Raw genomic sequence first — 15,111 nt, 5'->3', positions numbered from 1 at the left:
TTACGATCAGTGTTTGAATATTGATAGCGGCCACAGTTCTACAGTGAGAAATTTAATAAATATAAATGGAAAGTATTGTGCAATCAAATTAAAATTGTCTAAAATAAAGATTGAAACTATAGAGTTAATTTTAAGTTTTAGAAACAATACATTGCTTGACTTGTTGGAAAATCTCGCTGTAAGTATAGTAAATTTGTTTAAACTGTAAAAAGTTAATTATCTATTATTTAATTTAAATTTACTTAGTGTTAAGTGTAGTTTAGTACTTTTCTAGAATACTTCAAATTTATTTATGATTATGTTTTTGAATATAAATGAAATGTTACAATACCTGACAAACGTTTAAAACCATGTCTGTTATATGAGCAAAGTTTTAAATGTTCAATTTTAGACACTAATTAAAAATAATAAAAATTTTCAATTTTTATTATTTTATATTGATCGAAACGCCGGTCAAACCCATATAAAACGGACAATTGTGAGGGGCGGGACTGACTGCCCGTGAAAAATTTCCGGGCACTTTCCTCCTTGGATTCTATCTCGGATTCCTCACGGCGATAAGCTTTCTCAATTAACTTCCACTTGAATCTGCATACTGAAGAGGGAGGTAGTTGAACAAGCTTATCGTCTGCATGAATATTTTATACAGCATGACTGAAATGCTACTTCTCGAGTTTAATTCTCCATTGAAAGTTAAAGACGAAATACAAAATCGATATTTCAAAAAAAAAATCTATTTGGAATTGTGTTTAATATGTCAATCATATAATTCAATGCGTTTCTTTCTCAATTGAATCACAATATTTGACAGTTTACCTAATTATAGCTGTTTTGTAAAACTCGTTTTGGCGTATTGATGTTTACAGATCTCCTTTTGCAGGCATTTTATGTATATTTAGACACATAATTCCAGACCAAAGTATAATCCAATATATTTTACTGCAATGGTTGATTAACGTATCCGCATTTCGGGGCTTTAGCCCCTTACCAGAATAAGCTATAATGAAGCAATAAACAAAATCGACAACTGAATCAAATAAAACAAACATTCAAAACTCTACTTACTTTTATATCAAATATGTAGTAAAATTTTACAGTAAGTGAATATTGATCTTCTTTAAAAACTTATTTAAAGTACACCAGGTTATTTTTTACATAATCGATGGTGTAAAAATACAGCCGATACCACTCCAATTGTTTGAATATTGAAACCTTGTCAGGAATGAAATCGTACTTCAGACGTTCGCCGTCGGGTTCCGTCTTATCGGGAAGTCCATTTTGTGTAGTTGTAAACCATTACTACAGGTTTGTTCGACAATGTTCTTACGAAATTCGTACAAAATTATGTCTTTTGCATAAATTCAAAGAAACATGTAAGTAAATGTGCAAAGTAAATGTGTTTAAGGCATGAAAACATTTGAAATTGTTTAAAACTTGAAAACCAGCGATGTCGTGTGCAGTACGAGAATTGACTGAACGCTACAATGTTGTGAGAAACAATTTGCCCCACAAAATTTTTCGTTAGTGGAGAGTGTATGAATATTAAACGGAAATTATCAACGTTCCAGATAATACTCCTTGACAAAATATGAACGGGATGCCCAGTTAATTTCTGAATTGTTCGTCATTCATTTCTAAACCAAAAAAAGCACTATGAAAAAGTATTTTAATTACTTTTATTAGAAAGACTGGATGTCAAAATAAACAGTTTTCCAACTACGTAGTAATATATGTATTATATTAACTATTCATTAGACTATATATATAGTGTACATATATTCTCGTCACAATATTTTCTATTAAGGGCCCCGACATCTGTTGCTTGTAAAATTCCGCTTGATAAGAAATCGGGTGTTTATTATGAAAAAAAAAAATTTATTAAAATTAACAGAGAAAATGAATGGACATATTAAGTGGGTTGGGTGGTGAAATAATTTATCATAATTATGCATCTACAATGTATTGGAATGAATAATAGTTTATGTCGCTGGCTTTGTTGAAAAAGTATTTTGTAATTTTACAGGTTGGAAAGTTTGTATTAAAGCATTGACCAAAGATGTAAGTTATTAACCTGTGGCAATGTTGACTAACATGAAAACAAAACGCAGACTCACAAACCCAAAGTCTTTTATTATTTCATCACTTATTCAAATTGAACAACAATTATCAATCAGCATGCTTAGCGATGACATTCTGAATGACATTGCAGAAGTACTGTGGCATAAAAAATATCACGTTTCCATGTGAAACACCTCAGAACGAAACGATAAAATATTTTTTTCATCTAACGTTAAGGTAATTTGACAGACACATTTTACATTACAAGGAGTTTCAAAAAGGAAATGAAAATAATTCAAATTTTTTTCTGAATAAAAGAGTTTATTGACATTATGTATATACAACGTATATTATTGTTTAAATAATCTACTATTAAGGATTATGTTGTACTAAAATTTGTTTTAAAAAACATTACAGTAGAGAGTCGTTAATCGGAACCCCAGTAATCGGAATCGCCGGTAATCGGAACGAGTTTCAGTCGGACTGTGTCGTGCTGAATCAAACGTTTGTGATAATAGATTTACTTCTAAAGTATAATTTTCATGTTTTTATATTCTTCAATATATTTATTTTGTTTGTACAAAATGGAGAAATAATTTTTAACGATACGATAGCCTCGATTATTATTATAAAAATTTTCGTTAGGTTTAAAATCGACGGAAATTCAACACGAAGCGACACGCGACAGAGAAAAATTCAACACGAAGCGACACGCAACGGAAATAAATTTGAACATCGGACAGATTAATATATCTTTTCGTACATAATCGGTAATCGGAACAAATCACTAATTTGAACAACCCCAGCCCAATTGATTCCGATTTTCGACTCTACTGTATATGTCAAACCCAAAACTGCCGTAACGTGAATACAAAATAAATTATTCGTAAAAGACACTTCTGAAAAACGGACACATTTTAAACTAGCATTTTAAACTACGTCACAAAACTTCAACGTGACGAAGTTAAAAAGCTTACGATGGTTAACGAGCGTAATTACATTTAATAGTTATAGTAATATATAAATTTTAAACTTTTTTGGACTATAAAATTATAATTTTATATACATACTATATTATCCACTCTGTATAGTTTTACATAAGTAAATTTCAATATCCATTACTAGTAGTTAAAATTATTTATGTTCGTAATAATTATAACAAACGTCTGCTCTCGTTGTTCTGGGATGTTTTTAGTTCTTTGCTATACATTTACCTCTTAATTAAACAATAATTACACACCAAAATATATGCTTATGTAAACTTTTTCAAAATGTAGTATTATTTCCAATACTTTTCATAACAGATGCAACGAAATGTACAAAAAGTTTTCATTGAAATTGAATAATATATATGTTTTTTGCAAAATATTTCATTTCGTATCAGTACTATTCGCATCATCTATCAACAACTTTTATATTTAAATATATTTTCGTAACTTTTGCAGTGAATTGATTAACTAAATCAGTGTATTTAATGATAAATTTGAAACTTTTTTAAAACAAATTGTAATTGAATCAAATATGGTTTATTACAGACTTTTAAAAACATACAGGCTCAGTTATTAGTACAACTGTATTAAAACCGTTTCTTGGGCGTATAACGCGCAGTGTATGACAGAATTTTCATAAAGAAACTATTATTTAATGTTGACCACCTAAAAATTCTACATATTTCTTACATATTATTATTTTTTTCAGAAACCATTGTCAATTTTGAATTTGTTAAAAGATTTAAGATTTCTTCAACTAGACTTACGTTTCGATATTTGTATTCCAAGCGATTGTCACGAAGATGATTTAAGAAGTATTTTAAATTGGTGTAAGTATTGTAATAATATATGGTAACTTAAATACATATTTTATCAATAAGTTTATTTATCATAAAAATACCTTTTAGTGCTCGATAGTGAACTATCAGCTAGAGTTGATTATTGCAAAGAGAAAAACCAGAAAGTTGTTTATTCCACTGCTCAAGTAATATGTTTGTAAGTTATGATTTCAATATATTCTCATAAATTATAGTTAATGTAAAGCATTGCACTAAGGTGTTGATCAAACGAGTGTTCGATTAAAAGTTTTAGGTCTATGAGATACTTTTTAAATATACTTGTCATTTATCTTTCAAAAGATAACGCGAATGTTTCCACGTTTACATTGTTCATCACACACTTAAAATTTTTATTTATTCCAGAATTAGCAAATACACTTGTCATATCAGCATGACAGTTTGCTCATATAAAATTTGATGTGGGTGAATCTTTACGTGTTTACTTCAACGTGTATTTCATATTATCATGATAAAATATGTAAATTTTTCAGGTTCCCGTACTTCACGCCGGACAGGAACATCTTCTTCTACTTTCACTATTCTGCTGGGCTATTTGTTTTTAGTTCTGCCCGTATTAGGCGTCATAGCGAACAGCCATAAAGCCTAACATAGCACGATCATTAGCATTCAATTCATAGAAAAATGTTTAACCCCTTCTGTCCATAATGTTTTTTCGCATTAGATATACTAGTAATCTTTTTAGTAGATTTATACTAAACTTTTAATTTTATATGGTAGTAAAACAGAAATATTCTTTTTTTTGTGACAGTTTATTCTGATATATAATATTATTAATTTCTTACTTAATAAAAAATACATTAATAATACTTAAAAATACAGTAGCATCTATGAATTAAAACATATATTATTCAAAAAAATGTCAATCGCCATACATTATGAGGAACAACTGCTCTTGAGTTAGCCTTGACAAATTTCTTAAATTTCCTGTGTAAATTCGAATCCAGACCCTATTTTTTGCTGTTATTATTATTTTATAAATTATTACTAGAAATACAACATATGTAAAATTTATAAAATTACGTATCTTTTTGCATATTAATGCACAAATAGATAAAAACAAAAATGACAACTTTGTCCACCCGTAAACACGTGTTCTGTACCTTACGCTTCAAGGTAGCATTAGAAGCATTACACATAGCTACAATTATCATAATTTTCTACTGATAATATCGGAAAGATTCCAAAAATAAAAACAGAATACATCAAAGCAAATTCGAAGTTTTCATATTACAAAAATATAATATATGGGAAACATTATATCATACCACAGTAGGCCGAAATAAATGTGAAATTTTAAAATACACAGTGCAGAAAGTAAATTAACTTTCCTTCACATTTAAAGCAATAAATAAAAATTACACAACTTTTTTCATGCAGAGATTTCTGTGTAGTTAATGCTACCATCATTGAAAATTTTCATTACCAGCATAGCAATTATAAGTACGTACAGCATTGTTAATATTAAATAAAATTTACTTATATTAAACTGTTTTCAAATTAACTGATGTACTATTAAACGAAAGTCCAACTCGTATTATAACAGTACAGCAGCTTCTATTGTGTGATGTTCTTACAAACTGTTTAAGTATAGGTATAATATTACTAAAAACACTTAGACAAAAAAGAAATTGTTGAATCATTTCGTAATTAAAATTTACGACAAATAAATAATCCAGATATTGCATATTGTGTCTGTGCTTTTGAAATTTGGCATTAAAACAGAAAAAACTCGTGAGTAACCAGATGGTAATTAAAAGAAATTGCCAAATCATACTGTCTTTATTTATAAAGAAAGTTAATTACAGATTCTTATACAGCGAAAATATATTGAATAATTACAAGAAAATAAACAGGTATTCGATACCACAGACACGACTACTTTCAATTGTTTTTCAAGTAATATAATAATAAAGTTTTCATTCCACTTAAAATTTTTTACAGGTCGTTTTTCGCTTTCTTCTCAAGTTGGGTTGTCCTGGCAACTTTTGTCGAAACTTTGATGGAATTAGGCATTATCTCTTCAAGAGGTCAGAGTAAGATCGTAAATATTACTTACAATTTATTCATTTTATACTAGTATACTATTATTACAATTGTTATAGAAGTATACATTATTTCGTTTGTTATTTTAATACAACAAACGAAATAATGATCTTTAATATACAGTAATGTCGATGTTTAAACAAGATACTGTATGAGTTTATTTCGTAATTTATTCTTCAGAAGAAATTACATCAAATAACTGTGTGATGTTTGATGTTTCTCGTAAATTATGAAAAGTTTACTTACGTGACGTACAGTACAAGTGTCCATTTTGAATTGAAAGTCATGATACGGTAAAAGTATATTTATCGAGTTACGCAACGCGTTTCGATAAATGCTCTAAGCGACATAGACTGAGGTAGACAAATAAAATTTCAAATAAGTTGTATTAGAAAAACAGTGCATAAAGTATTGTTGGATTTTGGTTTTTTACTCTCAGATATTTTCATAGATACCTCACAATAAAGCTTATATTTTCAGTAAAATAATTATGCTACAAGTTTATTTTGAAATTTATCATTAAAGAATTTCAGAAAAAGTCTGAATGATTAGGAATGGGAATTACTTGTTTTGCCATTAAACTACTATTTTTATACAACGACGCATTCTTTCGATTTCGGCCATTAAAAACCTTTTTCCTCCTACTCATAGTTGAAAATTTTGATAGAAAACAATTTGATACAAAATACTCAAAAGATAAATTTTTTAAAATTTAATTACAATAGCTACTGGGTTACCTATGAGTAATAAACAGGCTTATTATAAATTGAGCCTATTTAATTAAGTTATCAAAATGCATTTCTATCTTATACTAAACTTGATTTTTACTAGACTTGCTTAATTAATATTGTTGTGTTACTGTTTTAGTTATTAATAATGTGTATTAAATAATTTGTAATAATTGTACTATTGACATATATTTTCCTGTTGACAATTCTCACTAAAGACTCTGTGGGTTTTTGAAAGCCTGTTCATTAGTGATAAGTAACTAAGTAGTTTTTGTAATTAAATAGTAAAGGAAAGAAAGTTGTTAATATATGTAAAAACTTCTTCATCTTAAAAACAAATGGACTTTTTTAAATATCACCTGAAATAGAGGTAATAATAATATATTAAAATCCAAGTTAAATATTTTGGAAAGTATCAAAGAAATTTTTTTAATTTAAAAAATATTTTAATGTTTGATCAATTTTTGAAACTAACAAAAAACCTCATGTCTGAAAATAAAGTTTATAATTACTTTCTAAAGTTTCATAAGGATTTTTCAGTTTTACAAAAATGATTGTTGAGTTTTGTTATATGAAATTAATGTAATATTTTTTTATATTTATTAACTTCATTATAGTTGAAAATTCTATTACAAAACTAAGTTTAAATATTTTTTATTTAGATACTGCCACAAGGAATTTAATCTTCGTTTCGTTATATCAGTCAATTCGTAAACTTCGTTCTCATTGTATAAGAGACAGAACTGCTGCATTCTGTGGAATTAAATTTTGTTTGATCTGTATAGTAGTTTTTGGGCATACTTTTATAACGCTCCCTAATGAAACATTAGGTAAGTTTTTTGTGTGCTTCTTCTTGACTTAATTTTGAAACTTTCTTGGAAAAATTATTTTAGATATTTCGGCATATCTGCTTTTTCTTAGTAAGTAAAAAGTGCTTTAAAAATATTAATAATTATATGAAAAATATGCAAAAGAAATAGCAGAACCGCATTGCTTAAGAACTCAGAACTATGTCGGGCGTTCTTGCCATGCAGCCAACAGGATAAAAAGAGAGGGAATTACCTTCGACATTGATGAAGTAAAAACCCTTATAACGTCTTCATTATCACTTACCTTATCTTGTTTAGTATAATAATTTAGATTTTTCTGTAGTGTTGCCAATAGGTATTTTCTCCTTTTCTGTAGGTTCTGGCTCTCTGTATTGTGCAGATTGCATGGATATTATGCATAGAACACTTCGCTTTTTTATTTACTTATTTCTATAAAATATGTTTGTATTGCATCCAACATTGAGAAACTTAAAAGATGAATAATCTTCCTAGTGTTTGAAAAGTGTTACTACATTATGTCTATGAAAAGGAACGTAAAGTAAACAACACGGTTTCACGGGAATAAAAAGAAAATTTTATTTGTAACACACGAAAAATTGTTATTTACACAAAAATAATTTTTTCTTGATTTTAAGTTGTTTTTAATTAAAAACATTATTTTTAGAAAAGTACAAAAATATTCCGGAGTTGTATGATTATATTCCTGTGGAAATAGCTTCGGCTGGAATGGCAATGATGGAGATTTTTTTCTTTATAAGGTAATTATTTTTATATTGATATAATTTTTTCGACTGAAATTAATACTTTCAAACTAGTCTCCATTTTCTTATTAAATTACGGAAATTGTTTAATTTTTATATATGATGAACATATTTATATAGAAATTTAAATTTTGTCTAATACTAGAGTAATGGAGTCTAAACAAATGTCAAAACAGTTCATAGGAAAACATAAACTTTGTAAACTTATTATAAATTTTTCTATATAATGAATTACTGTGAACAATCCTTACAACGATCTACATTTGGTAGAAACTTAATATTATTCGGTTTTCAGACATATTACTGAATGGTGCCACTCAGTGGCGCAACAATGTGGTGCGTCTGAAATCAATGTAAAGATAGCAATTGCTCCTGTTAAAATTATTATATAATAATTATGTGACCAGAAGGTCGGTACCTCTTTAGTGCTTCGTCAGGAACGACACCACTAGGTCTCCATTAACCCGGTAGCGGCGGCGGCGGCGGTTCGATTGGGAAGTAGGTGGCGCGAACGGCCGCGTGTGTTAGCGATCGGATTCCGTATGAAGTGAGAGACAGCACACCGGAAGTGACTCAAGCAAAGACTAGGGCAACGAAACAACGTTTATTTCGAAGAAAGTAAATCATTCTGTTACAAGACGATAGTATTCCGATTGGGAGTGTAATAGTTAAACTAGGGTTACATCAATTTAATTTCGCGGTATCCGTGAGAGAGAGTTTACAGCGGTTCGAGAGTTGCTGAATACCTGGAGGAAAGAATGTTCACGTTCTTCCTGTTGTGAAAGGTTATCCAAGTTTTATGGCAGAAGGTTGTCCAATGTTAAGAAAGAGATATCCATTTAAGTGCTGACACAGTTAATTATTGGAAAAATTCCAGGATGTGGAACTCCTCAAAGAACTTGCGACCACTGACTATTCTGGCTGTTGATTCCGATATCTGTCTGTTATCGCTCGACCAATAGGTCAGCAGATCGCGGGAGTGTGTCGTTTTCGTCGTCGGGAAAGTGTAAAGGGAGATTTTTTCAGGTAGCTGAGGACAACAGTTAGGCACATATGGCGTCATCGTCGATTAAAATTGGGTTTTTTTTTGGTTAAAGTTCGGAATGTCATAATTATATTGTAAAATTATATAGGTTAGTTTATTAATAGTCGTTACGCTTAAACAAGAAAAGTCTTTATGCAACGAAATGGTTCATCTTAAATTCTAAATCGTTTTCCGGGTCGTGAGCAGACGCATCATTGTGAACGGCGTAATTACAGAAATATTATTGACTATGTTTCACACTACAAATAATGATATACTGCAGAACTCGATAAGACTTTAACATATTTTTAGTATTTAATTATAATAATTACACTTAGAATAATCAACATGGTTTTTCAACAATTTCAGTGCTTTTCTTCTCTCGTATTCTAACCAGAGCAGTATGAAATCTGCAGTGGATATTTTCATCTTATTGAGAAAGAGAATCATCAGGTGAGAGAATATTATATTTATTTCAACATTTAATAACTATTCATAAATATTGATAATTCGTTTAGGTATAAAAGCATACAAATTTTAAGCGAAATTGTTTTAAAATTCTATTTTACTCAGACTCAAAAGGGGGACAGCGTTACGTTGGGTAACCGATTTTGATAAACGTTGTAAGTTTTAAGTGCATTTTCAGAGATTGACGTGTGCCATATAGTAAAGCGCACTACACAACATTAAACGAAAAAAAATTTTAGGTGCAAATTGCCTAATGTCATCAAACTTTCATAATTCCTTCTATTTGATGAATGGTTAATGGTTTGGTGTAGATGTGTCAATTTCTTAGTTCTAAATGTCATGTTATGCGAGTAATGTTAAAATTTACTCGCAAATGTTGACGAGTAAATTTCGTTAATACTGTAAAGTGCCTGGATTAGCGCGTGCGCCTTAACCCGTTTACTTGCTACGGTTTGAGGAAAATTGCTCACGTCTTCTGTGGATGGCGTTTTCTTTTTCAGGGTGTGTTTTCCCGGGTTTGGAAATCGGCTTGTCAGGTTGAGTGGAACGGTCAGCGAAATCGTCGATAAAGTGTGTGCGATAATTGAGAAACAAACACCAATTACAAACTTAATAAGGATAAAACTATAATAAATAACTAAAATCTACAGAATAGTTTACAGGAGTACAGGTATAAAAGCAAGTAATGACGATTGTATAAAAGTTAATAAGCTTATTCTATCTACTGAAATATATATATAGATGTACCAAACAGCACCTCTGTATAATTTTGCGAAGACGTATTTCAGAGTAAAAAACCCTTTTAAATTTTTAAATAAAATCTTCATATTTACTAAGTTTCTCTACTTTCTATAAAAGTCATCGATTATTACTGGTTATAAACGACCTTGTTGGAAAGTTCTTATTATCAGTTATGCGGCATTGGTATACAATATTTTCCATAATTTTTACCTGGTGCATCACCTGTTAACCAATGTCTTTGTTTATACAACATTATTTGAAAAATTGCATTATCTCCAGCAATATGTAAAGTAAATATCTGTTTGGTGAGATACGGCAACACAACTCTTTATACGAGCTCACATTCATATGTTAGAGACGTAAACTAAACGTAAAATATTCCACATGGCCAACTTTACTGGAGTATCTCACGTCATGAGACATTATCGAGCGATCAACTAACAGCATTCTGATGTTACCATTCTGTCCACTAGTCGGCCTCGAGCAATATGTTCTAGTAATGATAGTTATAACCTTATAAATTTAAGTAAGCTAAGTTATAATTTTAGAAACGACTACTGCGTAACTATAGTTTTATTAATGTAAGTTTTATCTGATAATTTTATCTGATAAGTTTGAGTTAATTTATTTAGCATGCAAATTTCTATTGCAGATTAACAGTGCCAGTAGTTTGTCTTGTAGCAGCAACGATTATTTTACCTCTTCTATGTGATGGTCCTCATTGCAATAACCTGTTAAACAATGTACATGAAATTGTAGAGAATTGGCCCAAATATGTTTTTCATTACAATAATTTCATAGAACACAATGCTGGAAATTCCATTGTAAAATGAAATTATATACATTACATAGTATTTTAATATATATAATTTATTAATTAAATGTTATTTATGTTACAGGAACTTGATCATTTATGGTTTATAAGCGCCTTGTTTCAGCAAATTCTTGTGGCTATACCTTTACTCTATATAAACAACAGGTATGTTTTCTCGTTATTTTTAATTATTACTCTATCAACCTGTCGAAAACTATTGAGCCTTTAAATAATGTTTATTTTGTGTTTGGACTTTGGTTTCAAATATTAATACATTATTCAGATATTATCAATAATTTAAGCATATGTTTTTCTATTATTTCTGGTAAATTTATCATTAAAAAATTCGTGATTTCAAGAAAAGCTATACCCTCTAATATGTTTACAGATTTGTTTGTTGCTGACGTGATTATTTAGTTATGAAAAGTCCTTTTTTCATGCACTGTAACTACTTGTGTTATACGTTACATGACAATTTCTACCTTCAACAATATGTTTGTTTAATCTTTATAGCGAAGGTTCGACTTAAGTATTTATTAATGGTATTTACGATAGCAGATATTTTCGTGCTGCAGTCAATTATTGGCGAAATTGGTTATACAAAAATATTTATTACATATCGACTACATTGAATAGGTAATGTACATGTAGTGTTGCAATAGGAATAGGTTTATTAATGGATTTCACTAAATAATTAACGTTTCGTTGATGACCAATTATATTTTACTAGGAGCTCGGGACGCCCCCTAGTGGGCGTTCATTACAAATTTTATGATAATTAAAAATCATTATTTAATGTTATTAAACATTCTATATATACTTTAAAATAGTTTAATTTGTTTATTTACCTTCGCTGGTAACATTCGCTAGGGCGCCGGATGGCCGAGCGGTCAAGGTAGCAGCTTACCGCTCTGGGGGACCCGGGATCGAATCCGAACGGGTCGAATAATCCCCAGGAATTTTTCGGGGGGTGGTCCGTTCGGATATGTCGGGCCCCGTCCCTCACCACCCGGTCGCCCCATTGTGGGCCTGGCCGAACCCATAATGAACCTACTAAAAGAGGCCCTTTTAGTGCCCACAGGGCGGAAAGAGTTAAAAAATAAGGGCGCCCCTAGTGGGTGTTAATTTAAATAATAATTTATATTGTTAATTTAAATGCTTGAAATATGATACACGATAGGGGCGCCTCTAGTGCCCGTTTTTGGCATACCGTTACGCAGATGGACGGTCAGACAGGCACGCGTTCAATAAGATATATATATAGATATTAAAATATTAGCTTAACTATTTCACTTATCGTTTTATCGTAGCGGTTCAAATCTATCCGGTTTTTCGTTATTCGCCCCCTAGTGAACATTACAGGCATTTCGTGACAGTAATAAATTCCTATATCAAATATACTGAATTATTTATATTGTTATATTGACCAAATAATAATGTATTGGCCAAATAAATAATAATAATTTAGATTGTCAATTTAAATAATAATTAAAATTGTTAATTTAATTTGAATGTTTGAAATATGACACACGATAGGGGCGCCTCTAGTGTCGGTTATCAAACGGTTACGGGACGGACACCTGTTGAATGGGTTATATATATAGATATGTACAGTACATAGTATATATGTGAGAATTCGCTAAGGTCAGATTACTGCTCGATTAACAAATAACAGACAAAAGTTTAATAAACAAAAATAGAGTAATGATGGATTACAAAGTTTTAACTATATTTAGTTCGAGACTCTATTCATATCTAATGCAACCGAGAGAAACTTTACAATTGATCATATAATACCTGTAGTTGACCGATGTCTTCTGAATACATGGAATTTCTTTCGGTGAGGGCTGAATATGGCGATAGCTGGAGAAAGTGTCCTGGCTTTTCTGACTGCCGCGCTACTATATGGCAAAGTCTGTATCTACTTTTATGGCGATTCGTTCTTCTATGATAGTTTACCCCGAGATTACGATGTCCGCTCTCTTTGTTCTAACTTTTCTCTTATCAGTCATTCGAATTCTTATTATATGACAGGATACACGGATGCGCCAACCCAATAGATGTTCCTCAAAACTTGGCGATAACATCTTGCAATAGAAAATCATCAGTCGAAAAGGGCAGTTCTATTTTTTACGAGCTTTTACCCTCGAAAGTATAAAAATTTGTCGGTTTTCACGACCAAATAATATTTCGTTTTTTTAAATTAATTAAAAAAAAATTATTCTCCGTCTCCCCCGATGCCCGCGGTCGCGTTACACGGGTGGTCGTTTAATACGGGTTACTTATATAAAGTCTCTATGTAAAAACTATTCTGTGCCATAAGTTTTTTCCCGTTTTGACAGGTGCCCTTCGAATTCAGGTGATCGCCAAAGCAGTTTTCACTGTATATATTTTTTATTTTTAGATGGCCGAAGTTCGGAAAAATCATCACAGTGATGTTAATTGTTGCAGGAGTTGTATCACACATAATTAATACAAATGTATACAAAGATCACACAATGCATGGATATTCGACTGATCTTAGGTATGTACTTTAATTTTGTGTAAATTTATTTAGTGGACACTACACTATAAAGTCAAAACCCAAATATTCGTTTTCTTGACACAAACAGAAAATAAAAATTTCATTAATACATTGATATAAACGATATAAACATTTTTCACTAAGACACTATTACTAATACTGACAAAAATCGATACATTTCACTATATTACGTTTTAAATATCTACGAATTTATTAACATATTAATTGTTATGTCGACAAGATTAAAGAATGATGTATGGATGTCGCACGAACGGAAAGATGTTTATCGGAGTAACTTACTCCTATTCAACCTTTTACAAGGAAATACTTATCAATCCGGTTGCAACAGAATCTGGTATGGTAAACAAACAAAATAAATTTACATAAAATTATGATAAAATTCATCACTATGGCAATGAAATAGTTATAAACAAAAAAAAAAAGCTGAATCTTACTTCATGGGACATTTGTTGAAGGCCATTAAGAGTGCAGTTTGTAAAATAGTGATAATTTAGCAATTGTTCATCTACAAAGAGATTATATCATTGTGTTAAAAAAGCATCATAAATATCGAATTGCTGTCTCGACAATAACACATTGCTCATTGTCTTCAGATATTAAATTATGAGAATGGGGTTCACGCTGAAAATTATCTGATGAGTCGTTAAGATTCCCATATTGTGTAATTGTAGTTTAGAAATAAAATAGATTTAACTCGCTGCTTCAAAGTCGGCAGTGACAAAATCTAATACAAAATTTTATACAAAAATATTTTTTGCGTGGACGGAAATCTCCTGATACTAGTTATATGATATTTGGACATCTCTGTAAATAGCGTTGAATAGGAGTACATAGTTTACCATAATGAAATATTTTGGAGTTGTTATTACTTTTCACTTTAACATTAGTAATGCATTATGAAGCGTTCGAACGTCTGATAGCATGATGTAACGGAATAATGTAAATTATCACAAAATGTGCAAAATGGAAAAATTTTTCTCTACATTATAAAATAAAAACTCGCCTACATAATGAGGAAAACTGATTTTTTAATAACATTTTTCTCCCTGTGAATATGACGATGTGTTCTTTAACAGGTCAATCGTGGGTTTTCAAGGTTCACAGTGGGGCAGCCCACTGGAATAGGTGCAGCCTAGATACACATATTCCAGTTCACCCATTTAAGCAACCAATCTTCGAAAATTCTTGAGTTTTCGACCCGTTAAGAGAAAATCTAGCATAAGATTTGAATACGGTTTTCATTCTTTATT

At 30.4% G+C, this 15,111-nt stretch overlaps 1 protein-coding gene and 1 long non-coding RNA gene across 2 annotated transcripts; both read left to right on the top strand.

Moving 5' to 3' along the window:
- The first annotated feature begins 3,782 nt into the window (after positions 1–3,782).
- Positions 3,783–5,952, top strand: LOC136980038 (uncharacterized). Its single transcript, XR_010881486.1, has 3 exons — positions 3,783–3,877; positions 3,956–4,043; positions 5,849–5,952. It is a non-coding gene; the product is annotated as an uncharacterized lncRNA (long non-coding RNA).
- Positions 5,953–7,344: 1,392 nt separating this feature from the next.
- LOC136980033 (uncharacterized) lies at positions 7,345–14,986 on the top strand. The gene is made up of 7 exons (XM_067276085.1): positions 7,345–7,508; positions 8,173–8,266; positions 9,663–9,746; positions 11,155–11,326; positions 11,402–11,481; positions 13,721–13,840; positions 14,938–14,986. The coding sequence occupies exons 2-7, from the start codon at positions 8,235–8,237 to the stop codon at positions 14,984–14,986; spliced, it is 537 nt and encodes a 178-aa protein (XP_067132186.1). The 5' UTR covers positions 7,345–7,508; positions 8,173–8,234.
- Positions 14,987–15,111: the final 125 nt, after the last annotated feature.

This window comes from Centruroides vittatus, unplaced genomic scaffold, assembly GCF_030686945.1.
Source record: "Centruroides vittatus isolate TY-2023 unplaced genomic scaffold, ASM3068694v2 contig_659, whole genome shotgun sequence".
Lineage (NCBI taxonomy): Eukaryota > Metazoa > Arthropoda > Arachnida > Scorpiones > Buthidae > Centruroides > Centruroides vittatus.
Note: the sequence above shows the minus strand (reverse complement) of the source record. Positions and strands in the feature narration are given on the sequence as shown.

Bases quoted from the DNA above. Each gene is read 5' to 3' on its own strand.
- LOC136980033 (XM_067276085.1), top strand. From the start codon at position 8,235: ATGGCAATGATGGAGATTTTTTTCTTTATAAG. The intron at 11,327-11,401 runs GTAAAATGAAAT...TTTATGTTACAG, and splicing joins ACAATGCTGGAAATTCCATT to GAACTTGATCATTTATGGTT. The intron at 11,482-13,720 runs GTATGTTTTCTC...TTTTATTTTTAG, and splicing joins TTACTCTATATAAACAACAG to ATGGCCGAAGTTCGGAAAAA.